Genomic DNA, 17,917 nt, shown 5'->3' on the forward strand with positions numbered 1-17,917 from the left:
ACCTTGCTGTATTTTGATATCTAAAAGCCGCCCGACTGGCCCAAAGAGTATTATGTACAATGGCAATGGCCTGGGCCCAAAAAATGACAAGAGTGATCACCAAAGTACATATTATTAAGATAAACGAGTGGAATACTGACTAAAAACATCATTGCCATTAATATACCATTTATGTGATAAATGCTGTATTTTGACATTCAAAATGGCCGCCATAGGCCATGTACAATGCGAATGGAGAAACTAATTTTCACAAGAGTGAGAATCATAAAATGCATATAACTGTGATATACGAGTAAAAATATTGTCTTAAACATGATTTCTAAATGAATACATCACATATTGGTCGTGGAGGTAATAAATGCTGTACTTTGAAATCCGAAATGGCTGCCATAGGTCCTAAAAGTATTGTGTACACTGTATTTTGTACATTGTAACATGGGACATATAATTTTGACAGAATTTGGCTTTGCTTGACTTTAAATATTGCATATAATTGTGAATTGTGAATTGTGAAAGGGTGAAATATTGTCTAAAACCATGGTTTCTACCGAGATATATCATATCATGTGTAATTAAGTTGATAAATGCTGCATTTTAAAATTGAAAATGGCCACCATAGGCCCTTATCGTATAATATACAATTTGAGTGGAGACAAATAATGTTCACAAAAAGGGCATATGGCAGTCATTTTGAATGTTGAAATACAGTATTTATCACCTAAATTACATAGGATATGATATCTTTTGTTATAAATCATGTTTTCAGACAATATTTCACTCATACATCACCATTTGGACAAGCAAAGCCAAATTCTGTTGAAATAATTTGTTTCCATTCACATTGTGCATAATACCATAAGGGCCTGTAGCGGCCATTTTGACTTTCCAATAACAGTATTTATCACCTAACTGACAGAATAAATGATATATCTTAATAGAAATTATGCTTTCAGACAATATTTTACTCATAGATCACTATTACATGCATTTATGGTGCTCACTTCTGTGAATATTGGTTTCCCACTTTGCATTGTACATGATACTGTTAATGTCTATGGCGGCCATTTTGAAAGTCAAAATACAGTATTTAACACAAACTTGAAACCTGAATGTATATTTCGTTAGAAAATATGTTTTAGACAGTATCCCATTAATTTATCACATATATATGCATTTTAGTGCTCTCTCTTGTGATTTCTTTGCTCCTCTTTCTCATTGTGCATAATACGTTTAGGGCCTTTGGCAGCCATTTTGAAAAAATCAAAATAAAACATTCATCACATACATGGCATATTAATAATATATTTCTTTAACAATTATGTTTTTAGTCAGTATTCCACTCGTTTAATCTTAATAATATGCATTTTAGTGATCACTCTTGTGAATTTTTTGGCCCCCATTGCCATTGTACGCAATAATGTTTGGGCCAGTGGCGGCTATTTTAGATATCAAAATACAGAAATGTTCCCATATATGACATAATAAATGATATATCTCGTTGGTAATGATAATTTGCATATATTACTTCGTTCATACATTGCGATTTTTTGCACTTTAGTGCTCATTTATGTGAAAATTAGTTTTCCCTATTCATATTGTACATAATAGAGTATACAAGGGCCTTTGGCGGCCATTTTGAATATCAGGAAAATAAATATTTTGTCAAAAATTATTTTTTCAGAGAGTATTTCACTCCTGCCACACAATTTCATGCATTTCATAGCCAATGTGTGGACAATTTTATGATTTTCATGGGTAATTTGCATATTTTGGCGGCCATATTGGATTTTGCCAATTTGCGGAAAATGCTCAAGGTTACACGAGTGGCATCATCCAGATTCGTAATCAGCACCCTCGAATTGACAAAAAACCATCAAAAAATATTGTATATATAAAAAAACAAGGTTATGTCTCTTCTATCCTGGACTATTAGTGGGAGAAGTAGGTTGAGGGAATAAGGGTAAACAGAGCATATACCCCCCCCCCCTCCCCTTCCTCTCTCCCGCCCTCCCCTCCTGTTGAAAGACTGATTGCTATTGTCATGTACGAGTCCAGAGCAGAATGCTGATTCAATGATAAATTCTGAATTTGGGCATCAACTTGTTCCTATGAATAATTTAATCAACAATCTATCAATAAATCAACTCATTCAATGTGCAATGTGATCAATCAAACATTCAGTTTTTTTCAGTAAATCAATTCATAGATCATCATAATCAGTCAATTTCTTGGTAATTAAGTTCTGAATAGGCTACAATCCACAAAGTGTGTGAGAGAGAGAGAGAGAGAGAAGGAGCCGGTTAAATTACATATGACTTTTAATTTGTAAAAGGACACAAAGAAGAGGAATGCCCTTTTAACCAAGTCTTAGCATATCTCTTGCTTGTAACGGGTACCATCACATTACCCCGGGGGGGGCCACTTACATTGACGAGTGGATACCATGCGCGACCAAAAAAACACGTAAAAGGGATGTCCTTTTCACGATAGGGCACGTTACGTACGTAACGTGATAAGGGTGTCAAAAACACAAAAATAATGAAAAAAGGGTGTCTATTTCGCCAGGAAAATTACGTGTTTAGGGTCGAATTTGCGGGAATGATAAAACAAAATTAAAATGTTTTATAAAGGATGTCCATTTTGCCCCAACACTTCGTGTTTAGAGTCCGATTTGCGCGAGGTGTAGAAGGTGGGGTCGTACCTAAACCAAATAAGGTAAAGCCGACGACCGAAGGACCCGTAACAATAAAACATTCCTGTACTTGTTTAGGGGTTCATTTCAGGGAATATTTGCCAAGAGTGTCGTTTTGTTTCCAATACTTGTTAAGGGTATGGTTTCACACGCCAATACTTGTTAAGGGGTGCATTTTCAGAATATGGAAATTACGTGTTTAGGGTGCTTTTCGAGACCCCATGGTCGCGCATGGTATCCATTCGTGAATGGAAGTGGCCCCCCCGGGCACATTACTCTGACTCTCACGAACACATTGCTGACATCCACAAGATAAATATGCTACGCTTAGATTCTTGTTCACTCATGCATTAAATTTCAGTTTAGTAACTTATGAAGTTTGCCTAAGAAACCATATCTTATCTCACTCATTAAGAAAATAAGATATACATGTACCTAATCGATTATATATTTGCTCCTCTGTGAACAGGCTTTTCTTATTCTCCATTCTTTCTATTCTTCCTAAGCGAATAGAGACATGATTATATCATCGTTATATGCGCTTTAAAGCAATGTTTTATTACCATTTTTTTTAATTTAGCATAACATCCTTAGCTTTGCAAGTTCCAAAGGAGTTACCTCTCAAAAAATTGTAAGGCTAATTCCTACACAGTCTAGCCAAGCTCAGTCTCTCAGGACGAGAAAAGTGGGGGGGGGGTAGAGATGGAGGGAGGTGTTGCTAAATGTTCTGTTGACCTTTATCCCATCAACGTACTTCACTTACTATCTTACCCCCTATTCTCCTGACTCTCATGAACACATTGTTGAGATCCACATGATGAAGTCAAAATGCTGCACTAAAAAAGACAATTCGTGACCACTCATGCATTAAATTTCAATTTAATAACTCATGGAATTTTCTCAAACAACAAACTGATCACAATTCATCATTAATTCATCACAAAACCCCCGACTTTGCAAGTTACAAACATAAAAGAACCTGAAAGATATTGGAAGGCTAATTCTGGCCCAGCCTAATTTATTATACCCTTTGTTTCAGCGGGCAGTGCTCCTCAAGCATGTAGTTTTTCAACGTTTTGGTTCATTTGAAAGTTGACTTTATTGGCTTTTATAATTCTTTCCCCCCAAAGTTTTTTTTTTTTTTTTTGGCAGCCATTTCAAAAGTGTATAGTGTTTTGGGGACGCACTGTATATGAATTCACTTACGCTTCTTTAGCGATGGCAGAATGATTATTTGCTCATCCAAAACACTTGTCGTAAATTACGTGCTTCCATGAGTATTATTCACATGGTTTATGTTTTTTATGTTATGTCTTTGTGGAGCGTTGTGGCCAGTGGATTAGTCTCCGGACTTTGAAACAGAAGGCCGTGGGTTCAAATCCCAACCATGGCGTAATTTCCTTCGGCAAGAAACTGATCCACAATGTGCTGCACTCAACCAAGGTGAGGTAAAGGAATTTATTCCTTAAAACGCAGCGCGCGTAACAGCTGCACTGCTAAAGCCAGGGTAATTTTGCTGCATATACTGTAGAGCGCTTAGAGACTTCTGACAAAGTAAGTATTAAAGTGATCATTTCACTTTGTTCTGATTTAAAAAATTCTCATTTTGGTTCTTGAAAATGGGCTAAACATTAGGCTTATAGTGTAAAAATACCATCCCAAAAGTTTCAAAGTATTATTTCCACAGGATCAATTTTAAAACCTTAAAGATGTAAACCAAAGTTTGAAAATAATTGGGAGTTGGTTTCAATGACTATGTGTATACAGTGAACCTGTGCACCACAACACAAAAACTAGATTAACACAGCATGGCCTACATACAGTGTGTACAAGGTATACACTGAATGTACAGTGCAGCTAATAGTGTGTGTGTGTGTGTGTGTAAATAGGAGATACACACTACAGAATGCAGTCAAAATAGCAAACGGACTTTTTGAATTGGAGTAAACTGGTCATAAGCTTAACCTGTCTACTAGACGGTTCTCAAAATCAAGCTAATAAATTGCTACTTGTATCTAAATTAGAGTTTTTCATTCTATATTGTGGTCTGTTTCAGGGTTTTTGAGGACAAATACATGCACTCATACACATGTTTCGTCTCAGTTTGAGAATTTTTAAAATCAGCTGCTCACAAAGTTAAACGATCCCTTTAAGCGCTATATAAGCAAGTATAATTATTATTTTTCCTTATATTTTTATAGGTTTTCTCTTTTACCTAAATATTAAACTGTATTTATACTCACCATCCATATTCTTTGTATATAGTCCAACGCTTTCCAGGTGTGTTCTGATCCGTTCAATAGATTTTAGATCTTGAGTATATGCATAGAGATGCTTTATGTCCGAATTCTCTAAGAACTCAAATGCCACATTTGTTGGTACCCCAAGCTTAACCAAATCGTTAATCAGTTTCGAAGATTTTAGTATTTCATTCGTTGCGGTATTTTGTGAATCAATGTTCCCGAAACTGAAAAAAAATAGAAGTAAATAAAAATCACCAAGCAATTTCCAAAATATTTGTGTTATATACTTATCTTCCTGCATTACAAATTGGACTTCGATTCATTGTTGATGTGATGGTGTTAAGTGTCCATTGATATTTGAAAAAAAAGTGAAAGCGATTGTAATGTCTTATTTTTCAATTACTCCCCGACCCCATACACCCTTTTCAACACACACACACACATCCACTCGCACACCCACACGCACCCTCACACACACACACACACCCAGACGCGTAAGCTTACACAAAACAAAACAAAAAAATCTAAAAATGTGATTGAGTGTTTTTTTTGGACCAAAATTGACTGATACGACGGTTCGGATGAACGCGGCCGAATTATCTGTTTTTCACATCAAACTGATTTGTAATATAAAACTCATATATTGTGTACTACCTTGTATTAATGAATTAAATTAAGTATGAAAAAATAACAAATATATAAATAAATGTCTTAACAATATAAGATGATGTAGCGGTATCGAGAATCTTGTTTTGAACGTCTTGCCATAAAATTATCAGCATGCACTGGCTAAGTCGTGTGCCAGCCCCTTGAGTGAAAATCGAGGATAAGATGTTTTAAGTTGATGATATTGTATGCATGTATGGTGCTTTCATACAAGAATTGTAAAAAAGGTATCCTCACTTCAGTTATTAATTATCTACTCATATATTTTTTTAGGAATATGTATTGCTTATTTCTGATGAATAAAATGTCTCATATGTATATATATATATATATATTGTGAAAGAAATGGATGAAGAGAACAATGGTAGGCGTAGCTTACATCAAGGTTCCCCAGAGCTATCTACCCTTTGGAAAAATTGGTGATGCCAATGATCCCGGCAGAGACATTTTTTCGGCATCACCAATTTTTCCAAAGGGTAGATAGCTCTGGGGAACCTTGATTTAAGCTACGCCTACCATTGTTCTCTTCATCCATTTCTTTCACAAAATATTTAATTAAAAGAGTTGCCAAAGCTGTTGTACATGTATAACTTCACACATTTATATATATATATATATATATATATACAGTGCGTATCAAAAAAAAGTTTACACTTAGAAAAAATCCTGTCAAATTTTACATTTGTAATATCCTGAAGATTTTTCCACATTTTAACATTGGTACAAATCCATTTAAGCAAATGACGATATAACTGTCGAAAAACATTTCCGCTTGAGTCAGCACCACTTACTTTTGAAAAGTTAGTGAAAAATGATTTGCGCAGAACTTTGAAATAGTTATGCGAATAAAAGTAGACCTTATCATGAAGAACACGTGGAATTTAGCTAGTAAAATTGATTTGAAGATATCTTTAACCTTTCTAAATTTGTTTCCTTGCCCAAAACACTTCGAAGAATGCATTGCGCCCCACCCCACTCCCTCTAACACCGAGGACATCGTGACGATATTTGCTTTACACTGAGCTGTGATTTACATGAAATGGCTTAGGCTTGATTTTCATTTTGTTAATCATTGTCAAGCTTGGAAAAAGTGTGGAGAAACATTTATTAAATGAAAAACGAAATGTAAACCCACTTTACATGATAAAAACTTTGTGAAAAAATGCTGGAAATGTCTGATATAAACTTTTTTTCAGATTCAGTTATGTCCTCAGATCCAGCTGGCACTTAAAGGGTAAAGGTTGTGCTGACTAAGTGTTGAAATTTCAATTTGGGTGGCAAAATTGTAACAAAATGCTTGAATGTATCCGTTTTATTTCAATTGACTAAAAGTGCAAGGGAAATGTATGAGAAATGTTTCGCAGGGTAAGTTTGATTTCGCCCTTTTCCCTTGACACAGCGTGAAAACAAGCATTTCTGCGCAAACAGATTTCTGCGAGCATTACAAAAATGGACAGTGCTCACTCAAGTGTAATATTCTGTCAAAACTTTTACTCTCATTGGATAGATGAGACCCAAACCCAAGAATATATGTGAAAGATTACCCACATGTTGTATATTTTTTTAATTCACAGGGCTTTTTCAAAGTGTAAACTTTTTTGAAACGCACTGTATATGTATATCTCAACGTTTATTAATAATGACAAAGAAAGAAAAAAATTATATACATGTAATATATATGTATACTATGTATAATGAAAAATTTAATAATATTATAAGTAACGCCCCTAACTTTTATGGACTTACATGTACATGTATAATATTGAATACTTACTCCTGTCTAGACATTTCGGCTGATGACGATCATGTAACAGACTTCCATAAATGATCTGTAAATGGATGAAAAGGTTGCAAAAATATATTCCGTTACAAGAACATTTTTGTTTTGTTGTTCTAATATTTTGAAGAGGTCTACCGGGTGTAGATTGCGCATACATTCGTAATTCCGAAGCTTCGTTATTCCGAAGGTTCGTATTTCCGAAGGTTCGTAATTCCGAAGGTTCGTTAGTCCAAAAACGAAATGAGGTTCGTAATTCCGAAGTTCGTTAGTCCGAAATCGAAGTGAGTTTCGTAATTCCGAAGGTGCGTTAATCCGAAAACGAAATGAGGTTCGTAATTCCGAAGGTTCGTTAGTCTGAAAACTAAATGATTAACGAGCCTTATTTCGTTTTCGGACTAACGAACCTTCGGAACAACGAACCTTATTTCGTTTTCGGATTAATGAACCTTCGGAACAACGAACCTTATTTCGTTTTCGGAATAACGAACCTTCGGAACATCGAAACTTATTTCGCTTTCTGGTTATCGAACATTCGGAATAACGCCACAAATGTTCGGATTAACGAACCCTTTTACATTTTCGGATTAACGAACATCGAGGTATAGGCAATTTACGTGTTTCGGGATTATGAACCTTCGGAATAAAGAACCTTCGGAATTAGGAACCTCCGGAATTACGAAGTGTAACCGTAGATTGATGGTTTCAAAAGGGGGTGGGGGTCTCAAATAAAAAATGATGTAACTAGATTGTTCTGCCGTATACCTGACATAACGCGCTGTGAGCGGGGGGGGGGGGCATCCAAGTTTATCTAACACAAACTGCAAATACAATAATGTGTGTATATTGTACACTTCAACTAATCGCAGATGTGGTTTACGGTACACCATGTGGAGTGCTATAGAAACAGTGGATAGAAGAAGAAAAGAAATGGATAAGCGAGAAAGTGGAAATTAGAGAGTAATCTTTCTTGAATGTAGTCCTGAAAAGGACTGTAAACCAAAATAGTCCAGGATAGGCCCCATAGAAAAGTGACCAAACCTTGTTTTTCATATATACAATATTTTTTTGATGGTTTCTTGTCAATTCGAGGGTGCTGATTACGAATCTGAATGATGCCACTCGTGTAACCTTGAGCATTTCCCGCAAATTGGCAAAATCCAATATGGCCGCCAAAATATGCAAATTTATGAAAATCATAAAATTGCCCACATAATGGTTATAAAATGTATGCATTTGTGTTGCAGGAGTGAGATACTCTCTGAAAAAAAAGATTTTTTACAAAAAAATAGTTTCTAGATATTCAAAATGGCCGCCATAGACCCCTGTATTCTATACTATGTACAATATGAATGGGAAAAACTAAATTTCACAAAAGTGAGCACCAAATGCAAGTAATTGTGATTTTTAGTGAAATAATGGATGAAAACATGATTGCTAACGAAATTTATCATTTGTTATGTCATGTATGGAATAAATGAAGCATTTTTATATTCAAAAAGCCACCAAATGCCCAGACAGTATTATGTACAATGTTAATGGGGACAAAAGAAAATCACAAGAGTGAGTATATACTAAAATGCTTATTACTAGTATTAAGATAAGCAAGTGGAATACTGGCTGAAAACATAATTTTTAACGAAATATAAATGTAATTTAAGTGATAAATGCTGCATTTTGACATTCAAAATGGCCGCCATAGGCCATTATACATTGTGTACAATGCGATTGGAGAAATTGATTTTCACAAGAGTAAGAACTATGAAATGCATGTAATTGTGATCACCGAGTAAAATAATGTCTGAAAACATATTTTCTAGTGAAACATATCATATTTTTGTCATGCATGAGATAAATGCTGTATTGTGAAATTCAAAATGGCCCCTATAGGTCCTAACAGTATTATCTAAAATGTGAATGGGGACATGTAATTTTGTAAGAATTTGGATTTACTTGCCTATTAAATCCATATAATGCTGTTGTATGATAAAAATTTATTCGAAAACATGATTTTTTGAAATATGGCGATTTGTAGCTTCTGCCATGTAAGTGATAAATACTGTATTTTGGCATTCAAATTAGCTGATACAAGCCCTAACTAGATTATGCTACATGCGTGTAGGGAATCTACTTTTTACAAGAGTGAGAATCATATAATGCATGTTACTGTGATGTATGAGAAAAAATATTTTCTTAAACATGATTTCTGAATAAATACATCACATGTTGGTCATGGAGGTAATAAATGCTGTACTTTAAAATACAAAATGACTGCCATAGGTCCTAAAAGTATTATGTACATTGTAATTTACGACATATAATTTTGACAGAATTTGGCTTTGCTTGACTATAAGTATTGCCTATATTTGTGATGTAAGAGTGAAATATTGTCTAAACCCATGGTTCCTAGCGAAGTATATCATATCTGGTGCATTTAAGGTGATAAATGCTGCATTCTGAAATGGAAAATGGCCGCCATGGGCCCTTATTGTATTATGTAGAATTTGAATGAGGACAGATAATTTTCACAAAAGGGCATATGGCGGCCATTTTGAATTTTGAAATATAACATTTATCACCTAAATTTTAGATGATATGATATATTTCGTTAGTAATCATGTTTTCATACAATATTTCACTCATACAACACCATTTAGTCAAGCAAAGCCAAACTCTGTTAAAACCATTTGTCCCCATTCACATTGTACATAATACTGTTGGGGACTGTAGCGGCCATTTTGACTTTCAAAATACAGTATTTATCACCTACCTGGCAGGAGATCTAATATATCTTGTTAGAAATTATGCTTTCAGACAATATTTTAATCATAGATCTCAATTACGTACATTTATGGTGCTCACTCGTGTGAAAATTTATTTCCTAATTCGCATTGTACATAATACAATCAATGTCTATGGCGGCCATTTTGAAAGTCAAAATACAGTATTAAACACAAACTTTAAACCTGAATGATATATTTTGTTAAAATTGTGTTTTTTGGACAGTATCCCATTTATTCACCACTAACTGACTAATAAATGCATTTCAGTGCTCACTCTTGTGATTTCTTTGGTCCTCTTTCCCATTGTATATATAATACTGTAAGGGCCTTTGGCGGCCATTTTGAATATCCAAATGCAGCATTTATCACATACATGGCATATTAAATACTATATTTCGTTAGCAATTGTGTTTTTAGTCAGTATTCCACTCGTTTCTCTTAATAATATGCATTTAAGTGCTCACTCTTGCGATTTTTGTTGGTCCCTTTGCCATAGAAAATAATAGTATTTGGGCCAGTGGCAGCTATTTTGAATATTAAATACAACAATTTTCCCATACATGACATAATAAATGATATATCATGTAAGCATTGATGCTTTTCATATATTACTTCGTCCATAGATCACAATTACTTGCAGTTTAGTAATCATTTTTGTGAAAAATTAATTTTCCCTATTCATATTGTACATAATAGGGTATACAGAGGTCTGTGGCGGCCATTATTTGAATATCAAGAAATAAATATTTTGTCAAAAATTGTTTTTTTCAAAGGGTATTTCGCTCTTGCAACACAACAACATACATTTTATAGCCAATTTGTTGGCAAATTTATGATTTTCATGGGTAATATGCATATTTTGGCGGCCATATTGGATTTTGCCAATTTGCGGGAAATGCTCAAGGTTACACGAGTGGCATCATCCAGATTCGTAATCAGCACCCTCGAATTGACAAGAAACCATAAAAAATATGGTATATATGAAAAAACAAGGTTATGCCTCTTCTATCCTGGACTAGAAGATATTGATGAATTGAAAACAGCTTGAGTAGTAGGATGGATGAGGAGATGCTGGCTTGAGTCGGCGAGTAGAGATGATGAGTAGAAGCATCCTACTACTCAAGCTGTTTTCAACTCACCAATCTCTTCTGGTTTACAGTCCTTTTCAGGACTACTTTCAAGAAAGATTACTCTCTAATTTCCACTTTCCACTTTGCCTATCCATTTCTTTTCTTCTTCTATCCACTGTTTCTATAACACTCCACATGGTGTACCGTAAACCACATCTGCGGTTGCACATGCCACCATGCAAACCTTCAAACAACATCTGACACTTAAACTAGTTGGCAAAAAATCCCAACTTTTAACCAACCCTGGGCAACATACTGTCCACACAGCTATTGGTTAAAATCTGCCCAATTTCGGTAATAAATTTGTACAATTGGATAATAACTGCCCAGAATATACATATATATAAAAAACGAAACCGGGATTTATCGATGATTTATCATAACTTAATCACAAATACAATAGACAAATGACCAACCACTCTAAAGCTTAGAACCTCCTCTTTCATCTGAAATTACTTAGATTATTTCTCATTCACGCATGAGTGAGCAAAAACAATTTGAAGAGGGGATACTAAAAAGTCATTTGGCGGGCTGTATCTGGGTTTCAAAACGAAAACCACATTTTGAAAAAGTTCAATATCAGCTCTTTAATTTGATACCTCAATTACATAAAATTGTAAAGAAATAACAAAGTTCTGGTTATTTGAAATAAGGATTGAATTTAAATGATTTCATAAAATGATGAAGTTTTACAGGCTACGTTCAAAATCACTCGACCCTCCGTTTTGTTGACGATCAGCCATACATTAAGTCTTTTGTTAACCGTGCGATAGCTTCTGTGGGAAACCGGTGAAAACACGTTTATTTAATGAAATTAAGGAAATACAAGCATTTTTTCGAGGGAACATAACTTTTTTTTACTTCTGGACCATTTTTTGTGATTAAGGTATCAAATAAAAGAGCAGATATTGAACTTTTTAGGCATGTGATTTTCCTTTTGAAATTCAGATACCCCCGCCAAATGAGTTTTTGGTATCCTTTCTTCAAATTGTTTTTGCTTACTCATGCGTGAATGAGGAATAATCTAAGTAATATCAGATGAAAGAATAGATTCTAAGCTTAACATTAATAGGTCATTTGTCTATTGTATTTATGATTAAGTTATGATAAATCATCGCTAAATCTCGGTTTCATTTTTTGTGGGACGCACTGTATATATATACATATATATAGATATATATATATATATACACAACAAAAAAAGTAAGTCCCCCCTTAAACAAACATCAATAATTTCCGAACCAATGCGAGTTTTTAATATATTTTTACATGGGCGTGTAGGTAATTTTATAAGCTACCCTCTGAGTAAACGTTATGGACGTATTTCACTTCATGCTTCAGTGAGCACCGTCAGAAGGCAAAAATGTCACTTTTCAAAAGTCACAAGCCAAATATCATGACTTTGATTCCATTTTATTGGAACTAATTCCACATTCTCATCATAAAAAGTAGTCAGAAGGCTTGTAAAAGGTACTCTCTAAAAGACGATACAACTTTTTTGGCTAAATTTCACGGTTGAATAAACACAAGTCCAAATTTGCTATAATTTGATTTTTTACACATTTATATCAATAAAAATGATAGAATATGATGACAGTTAGTTTTGGAAGAGTTTCTTCAACAATATTCATCGTTTCACGGTTCAATGAACATTTATTGAAAAAAAAATACGATGATTTTCAAATATCATAGGCGAGTATTGGTTCATTTTGGGAACTGAAAATGATCTTTTGTCAACTTTTTCGTTATGTTCATGACCAATTAACCTGCTTCAATGATTCAAAGGCGTTTAATTAAATATCCACGCTTGAATGAACATGTGGAATGCGTTTAGCTCTTTTTTACGTTATTGGAAAAAATGCAATTTGTTACAATGGATATCTGTCACAAACCTCCTTGCATAGTTCATTTGATTTGATTTTTATGAAAATCCCGATGTTTAATGCATCAGTGAGAACACAATATTCGAAAATTATGCAAATGAGAAGAAAGTTCAAGGCCTTGGCCCCACTCTGTGTCGTATCGAATGGTTATTTTGGTGTGCGCGCCTTTTGGATAGTGTTACTCTGAAGCCATGTACGAAGTTTCATGAAATAACTATTGGCAGAAGTAACAAAAACCGTCCATGAAACAAACACTCATTTCATATTTGTTAAAATTTTGACTTCGTCTCTCATAGACTTGTGTACATTATGGGTGCACATGTTTAAGAATAAGTAACCCCTTATTCAATATGGTGGAACTTTTTTTCACGGCTGTCTTTAGCAATGTCATTTGGCAGTAATGTTTATCAAACTATGGGCAGAATTCTGTGCAAAAATGAAATCGATTTGTTTATTTATGGATGAGTGAGCACGCATCAAAGTGGGAAAATTTGTATTTTCAATGTCACAGACTCATTTTAAAGGGTAATAAAGTGAATATTGGGGGCAAATTCGGTTTCAAATAAGACTTTAATTGCTATCGTTTTTATCATCCATCATTTCTATCACCACACACTTTCCGAACTTTAAACATTTTCATGGTTGAGCGAGCACATTCGAAAACTTAGGAATGAATACTCTTTATACTGCATAAATGTATTATTTTCCTAACAATTTTTCATGATCAGTTTAATTTATGGACAAATCAGTGGTGGGTCCAAAATTTTTAAATGGGGGAGGGGCCTATAATCGGGGGAGCCACCAACATTTTCAAATTTTAACATGATCTAACAAGTTGTAGAGGATACTACCATAAACCCCTATGATGATACGTCACAATACAGGGGCCGGGGAAGGGTTTTAAAAGTGGGGGGGGGGGGGCTGACCATGCAAAAAATCACAATCGTATGGTCATTTTTACATTTTTGTACATGCTTTTGGAAAAAAAGTGGGGGGAGGGGGCTGAAGCTCCCCGCCCAGCCCCCCCCCCCCCGCTTCCGCGGCCCGTGCAATACATTATGCTCACTCAACCATGAACATATTATATCAAAATTGTGTGTGGAGTGGCTAAATGATGGATAGTAAAACAGCATAACACCATAAAATTCACCTAAAGACAACATTTGCCCAACTTTGTATTTGCACAATCTGAAAAACGACTCTTGTGACTTTCAAAAATGGTCATTTTTAATTCAATCTTTAATTACTCATGCATAACTCAACCGATCAATCTTATTTTTCCCCAGGAGTTGCTTAATGGGTGTAGAAAACCACCTACGGAATATCATATCTCAAAATATTTCCGTTCAAAAGTTACAGCAATTTGATTCAGGGGGGACTTACTTTTTTTGTTGTGTATATATATATATATATATGGAGCGTTGTGGCCCAGTGGATTAGTCTCCGGACTTTGAAACAGAGGGTCGTGGGTTCGAATCCCAGTCATGGCGTAATTTCCTTCGGCAAGACATTTATCCACATTGGTCTCCACTCGACCCAGGTGAGGTGAATGGGTACCCGGTAGGATTTGTTCCTTGAACGCTTTAGCGCCTATTAATACAGCCGGGGTAATATTGTGATACCAAGTTTCAAAGTGCAGTTGAGTATATGCACATATTAACTGCGCTATATAAATGGACATATTATTAATATTATATATATATATATGTATATATATATATATATATATATATATATTTATATATATATATATATATATATATATATATATATATATATTGCAGGCATACATTACCCAACACAGTGGACAGTATGTTGCCAAACATTAAAGTGTGTAAGTCTTTTTCGCCATTGATGAATCGTTGATAAAAAAAACTTGAACTTTCTATGTTGCCGTTTTTTGTTCTGAATCATATACTGTGGCCATAATTTCGGTATGAAAAAACAAGATTTATCCCTAACATGTTAATGAAAGGTACCCGATGAAAGTCCATCAAATCATGTACAATAAAGTAAAGAAAACCCTTTCTCTTTGCATATGCCATAAAGCTGTAATGTGTATGCCAAAATCATTGCGAGAATCAGGATAATATACAGTTTGTAGAAATAATAATTAGATCCTACTAAAGCTTACGTTAAGCATGTTAAGTGAGGGTATGAAATAGGCAGTTTATCGTGTCTTTAAAGATGATGCTCTCCCCGACGAAGAGTTCGTTGCAAAAAGACCTGTGAATAAAAGAATAAATATTCGTTTGGCATGAATGGTGAAGGTTCGAGGAAAATCCATCGAGACAAAAAAATAGAATGTTCGTCATGAGGACGAATTAGGTGATCTGTCTGTGATTCCCATGATCACGAATACAATCGCCATGTTAATTCAGATCAAAATGATCATCATGAGGAAAACTGAACTTTTATAATGAAAAGAGCACGTTGGATACTCTTGAAAAGGGGGAAATGAGAAAGTCGTGTGAAAAGTGCATAATACTAAATTAATAATATAGGATTTGTATAGCGCACGTATCCACCTTGCTAGGTGCTCAAGCCGCTCAGATATTTACCCCGGCTAAGCTATATAGTCTACCGATTCTGGTGCGCACAGCTTTTTGAGGAATTACTTCCTGCCGGTATACCCATTCTAGATCTACATGTTACATGAAAGAAAAAGGGATTTTAATCTCTTATATCGTGCAATATTTTAACTTAGAGAATAGTAATGAAGGACCATGTGCGAAATTGTAAAAAGAAAATACAAATTCTCATGTTCACCCTTGGTCTCGAACCCGTGCACCCATTACCGCTTGAGACGCAAGTCTGATGCCTTACCAATTGAGCTACAGTATTTTCCATAGACTTTACACGTAAGCAAAATACGAGATTCTCAAACTCAATATTCTGCAAGTGAAATACGGGCATGAGTCCGACATCTGATCGAAAAATTGAGGCGACAGCTTGATAGGATAGCTTAGAGTCCCAGTAAGGACATACCCAAAGCTCAGCGAAAGCCGACAAGAAATAGTGGAGATATGGCTCACGAAAAGAGGAATGTAGAATCCAATTTTGAGAAAAAGTCATTTCCCTTTAAGATTGCATGCAAAATGAGTGAAAATTGCATGCATCTATAAATTGGCAATTTTTAGGATGATCCGTTTATTTCAATGGTTGATTCTTAATAATTGATAATGGAGATATGATTGATAAGGTGATTTTACAAAATGGCGTCTAAACGACGTCACGATGACTTTTTGACCTTGAACTTCTTTCATACACATAACATGATAAGTCCCCATAATTGATATTTTGAAGAAAATTGATGATTGGAGATTTTGTGCTAACAAGAAAAGGGCGGAAAAATAAAAATAAATATAATGATAATAAAAAAGAAAATTTCGGACGAAATTAATAGTGTCAATAATATTGACAGATCAACCTAAACAGTTAAATATAGAATTTTCAGTATTTCAATTGTGACTTCACATACGAGCTGCTACCCTAATACACACACGCACACATGCACATACACAAGAAAAATAGATAATAATTTATATTCAGAAAGATTACCACACTGTCACTGCAGAAACCTGGGTTTGTTTATGTTCCATATTAAAATCCTTTAAAAAATACGAAATACACCACGATGAAGTTTGGCATTTCACAAATAGCACAGAAGCATAATTTCAATTCGTACCTATTATCACACGTACAGTATAACGTTACTTTGTTATATTAGTTCTTGTTGGTTGTTTTGTTTTCAAATATTCCATTGCACTACAGCTGTAGGTATAAAGCTATCAGTGAGTGAATAGGAGGGCGACAATAATACCGGCAGTAAATAAGAATGAAACTATTATGGGATACCTTGGGAATCCCAAAGTTAGTCTTTAATCAAAGCGTATGCAATATTTGGATTAAACGTAATGGCGAAAAAAGTGGCAGCTTCTGAAAGCGCATATTTACAGCTTTAGGCCTATTTAACAACTTGGTCATCATGATATTTTTCCTCGCTTGTTGTCCTCTCTTGCATTAATTGAAATACAGGATGATATATTGAATAAAAAAGATTTATTAAGACAGGTGCACTGTGAAAACTGTGGTGTTAAAACCGACACCAGTTGGTGTTAATAGAGGACCACACCCTGAGGTGTTGAAACCACACCCTAGAGATTGAACATAACACCAAAGAGCGTAAATGTTACAACCGAAGGTGTTGTAATAACACATATAGGTGTTAAACTAACACTGTCCATTTAACAACGGTGTAAAACAACTGCTGTGGTCTTCTATGTACACCGGTTAACACCACAGTTTTTGCTGTGTGAAAAAAAATCATACCACCATCTCTTTAAATTCATTTGTTATCGTCTGTAGGTTTTTTCATTACGAAATTACTTTTGTATCACTTAAAAGGATGGTTTAGGCTTGTATTATTTATATCTCAATAAATAGATTAGAATTCACAAAGCAAAATGCAGAAAATTTGATCAAAATCGGATGACAAATAACAAAGTTATTGAATTTTAAAGATTTGCATTAATCCAGTCAATCCGGTGAAACAGTTCAGTCTAGGCATGTCTTTATGAATATTCATGTGGGCTGATGATGTGATATTCCCACTTGTTCTTTTGTATTTTATTATATGAAATTAGGTTTATTCAAAATGTTCTACCAAGAACTAAAACAATGGGATTGACAACTGATTAAGTGCATTAGTTATTTACTGAGGCAACTTATTTCATCATAATG

The 17,917-nt window shown here is 34.6% G+C and overlaps 1 protein-coding gene across 1 annotated transcript in view; it reads right to left on the bottom strand.

The window, feature by feature from the left end:
- The window catches only part of LOC135154507 (uncharacterized), a 58,869-nt gene that overhangs the window by 35,341 nt on the left and 5,611 nt on the right, over positions 1-17,917 (bottom strand). Inside the window, exons 2-4 of the mRNA XM_064100758.1 lie at positions 15,309-15,400; positions 7,376-7,430; positions 4,936-5,159 (exon numbers count right to left, since the gene is read on the bottom strand). Coding sequence (XP_063956828.1) covers positions 4,936-5,159; positions 7,376-7,389 — 238 coding nt within the window. The 5' untranslated portion in view covers positions 7,390-7,430; positions 15,309-15,400. The remainder of the gene's footprint in view (positions 1-4,935; positions 5,160-7,375; positions 7,431-15,308; positions 15,401-17,917) is intronic.

This window comes from Lytechinus pictus, chromosome 6 (genome assembly GCF_037042905.1).
Source record: "Lytechinus pictus isolate F3 Inbred chromosome 6, Lp3.0, whole genome shotgun sequence".
NCBI lineage: Eukaryota > Metazoa > Echinodermata > Echinoidea > Temnopleuroida > Toxopneustidae > Lytechinus > Lytechinus pictus.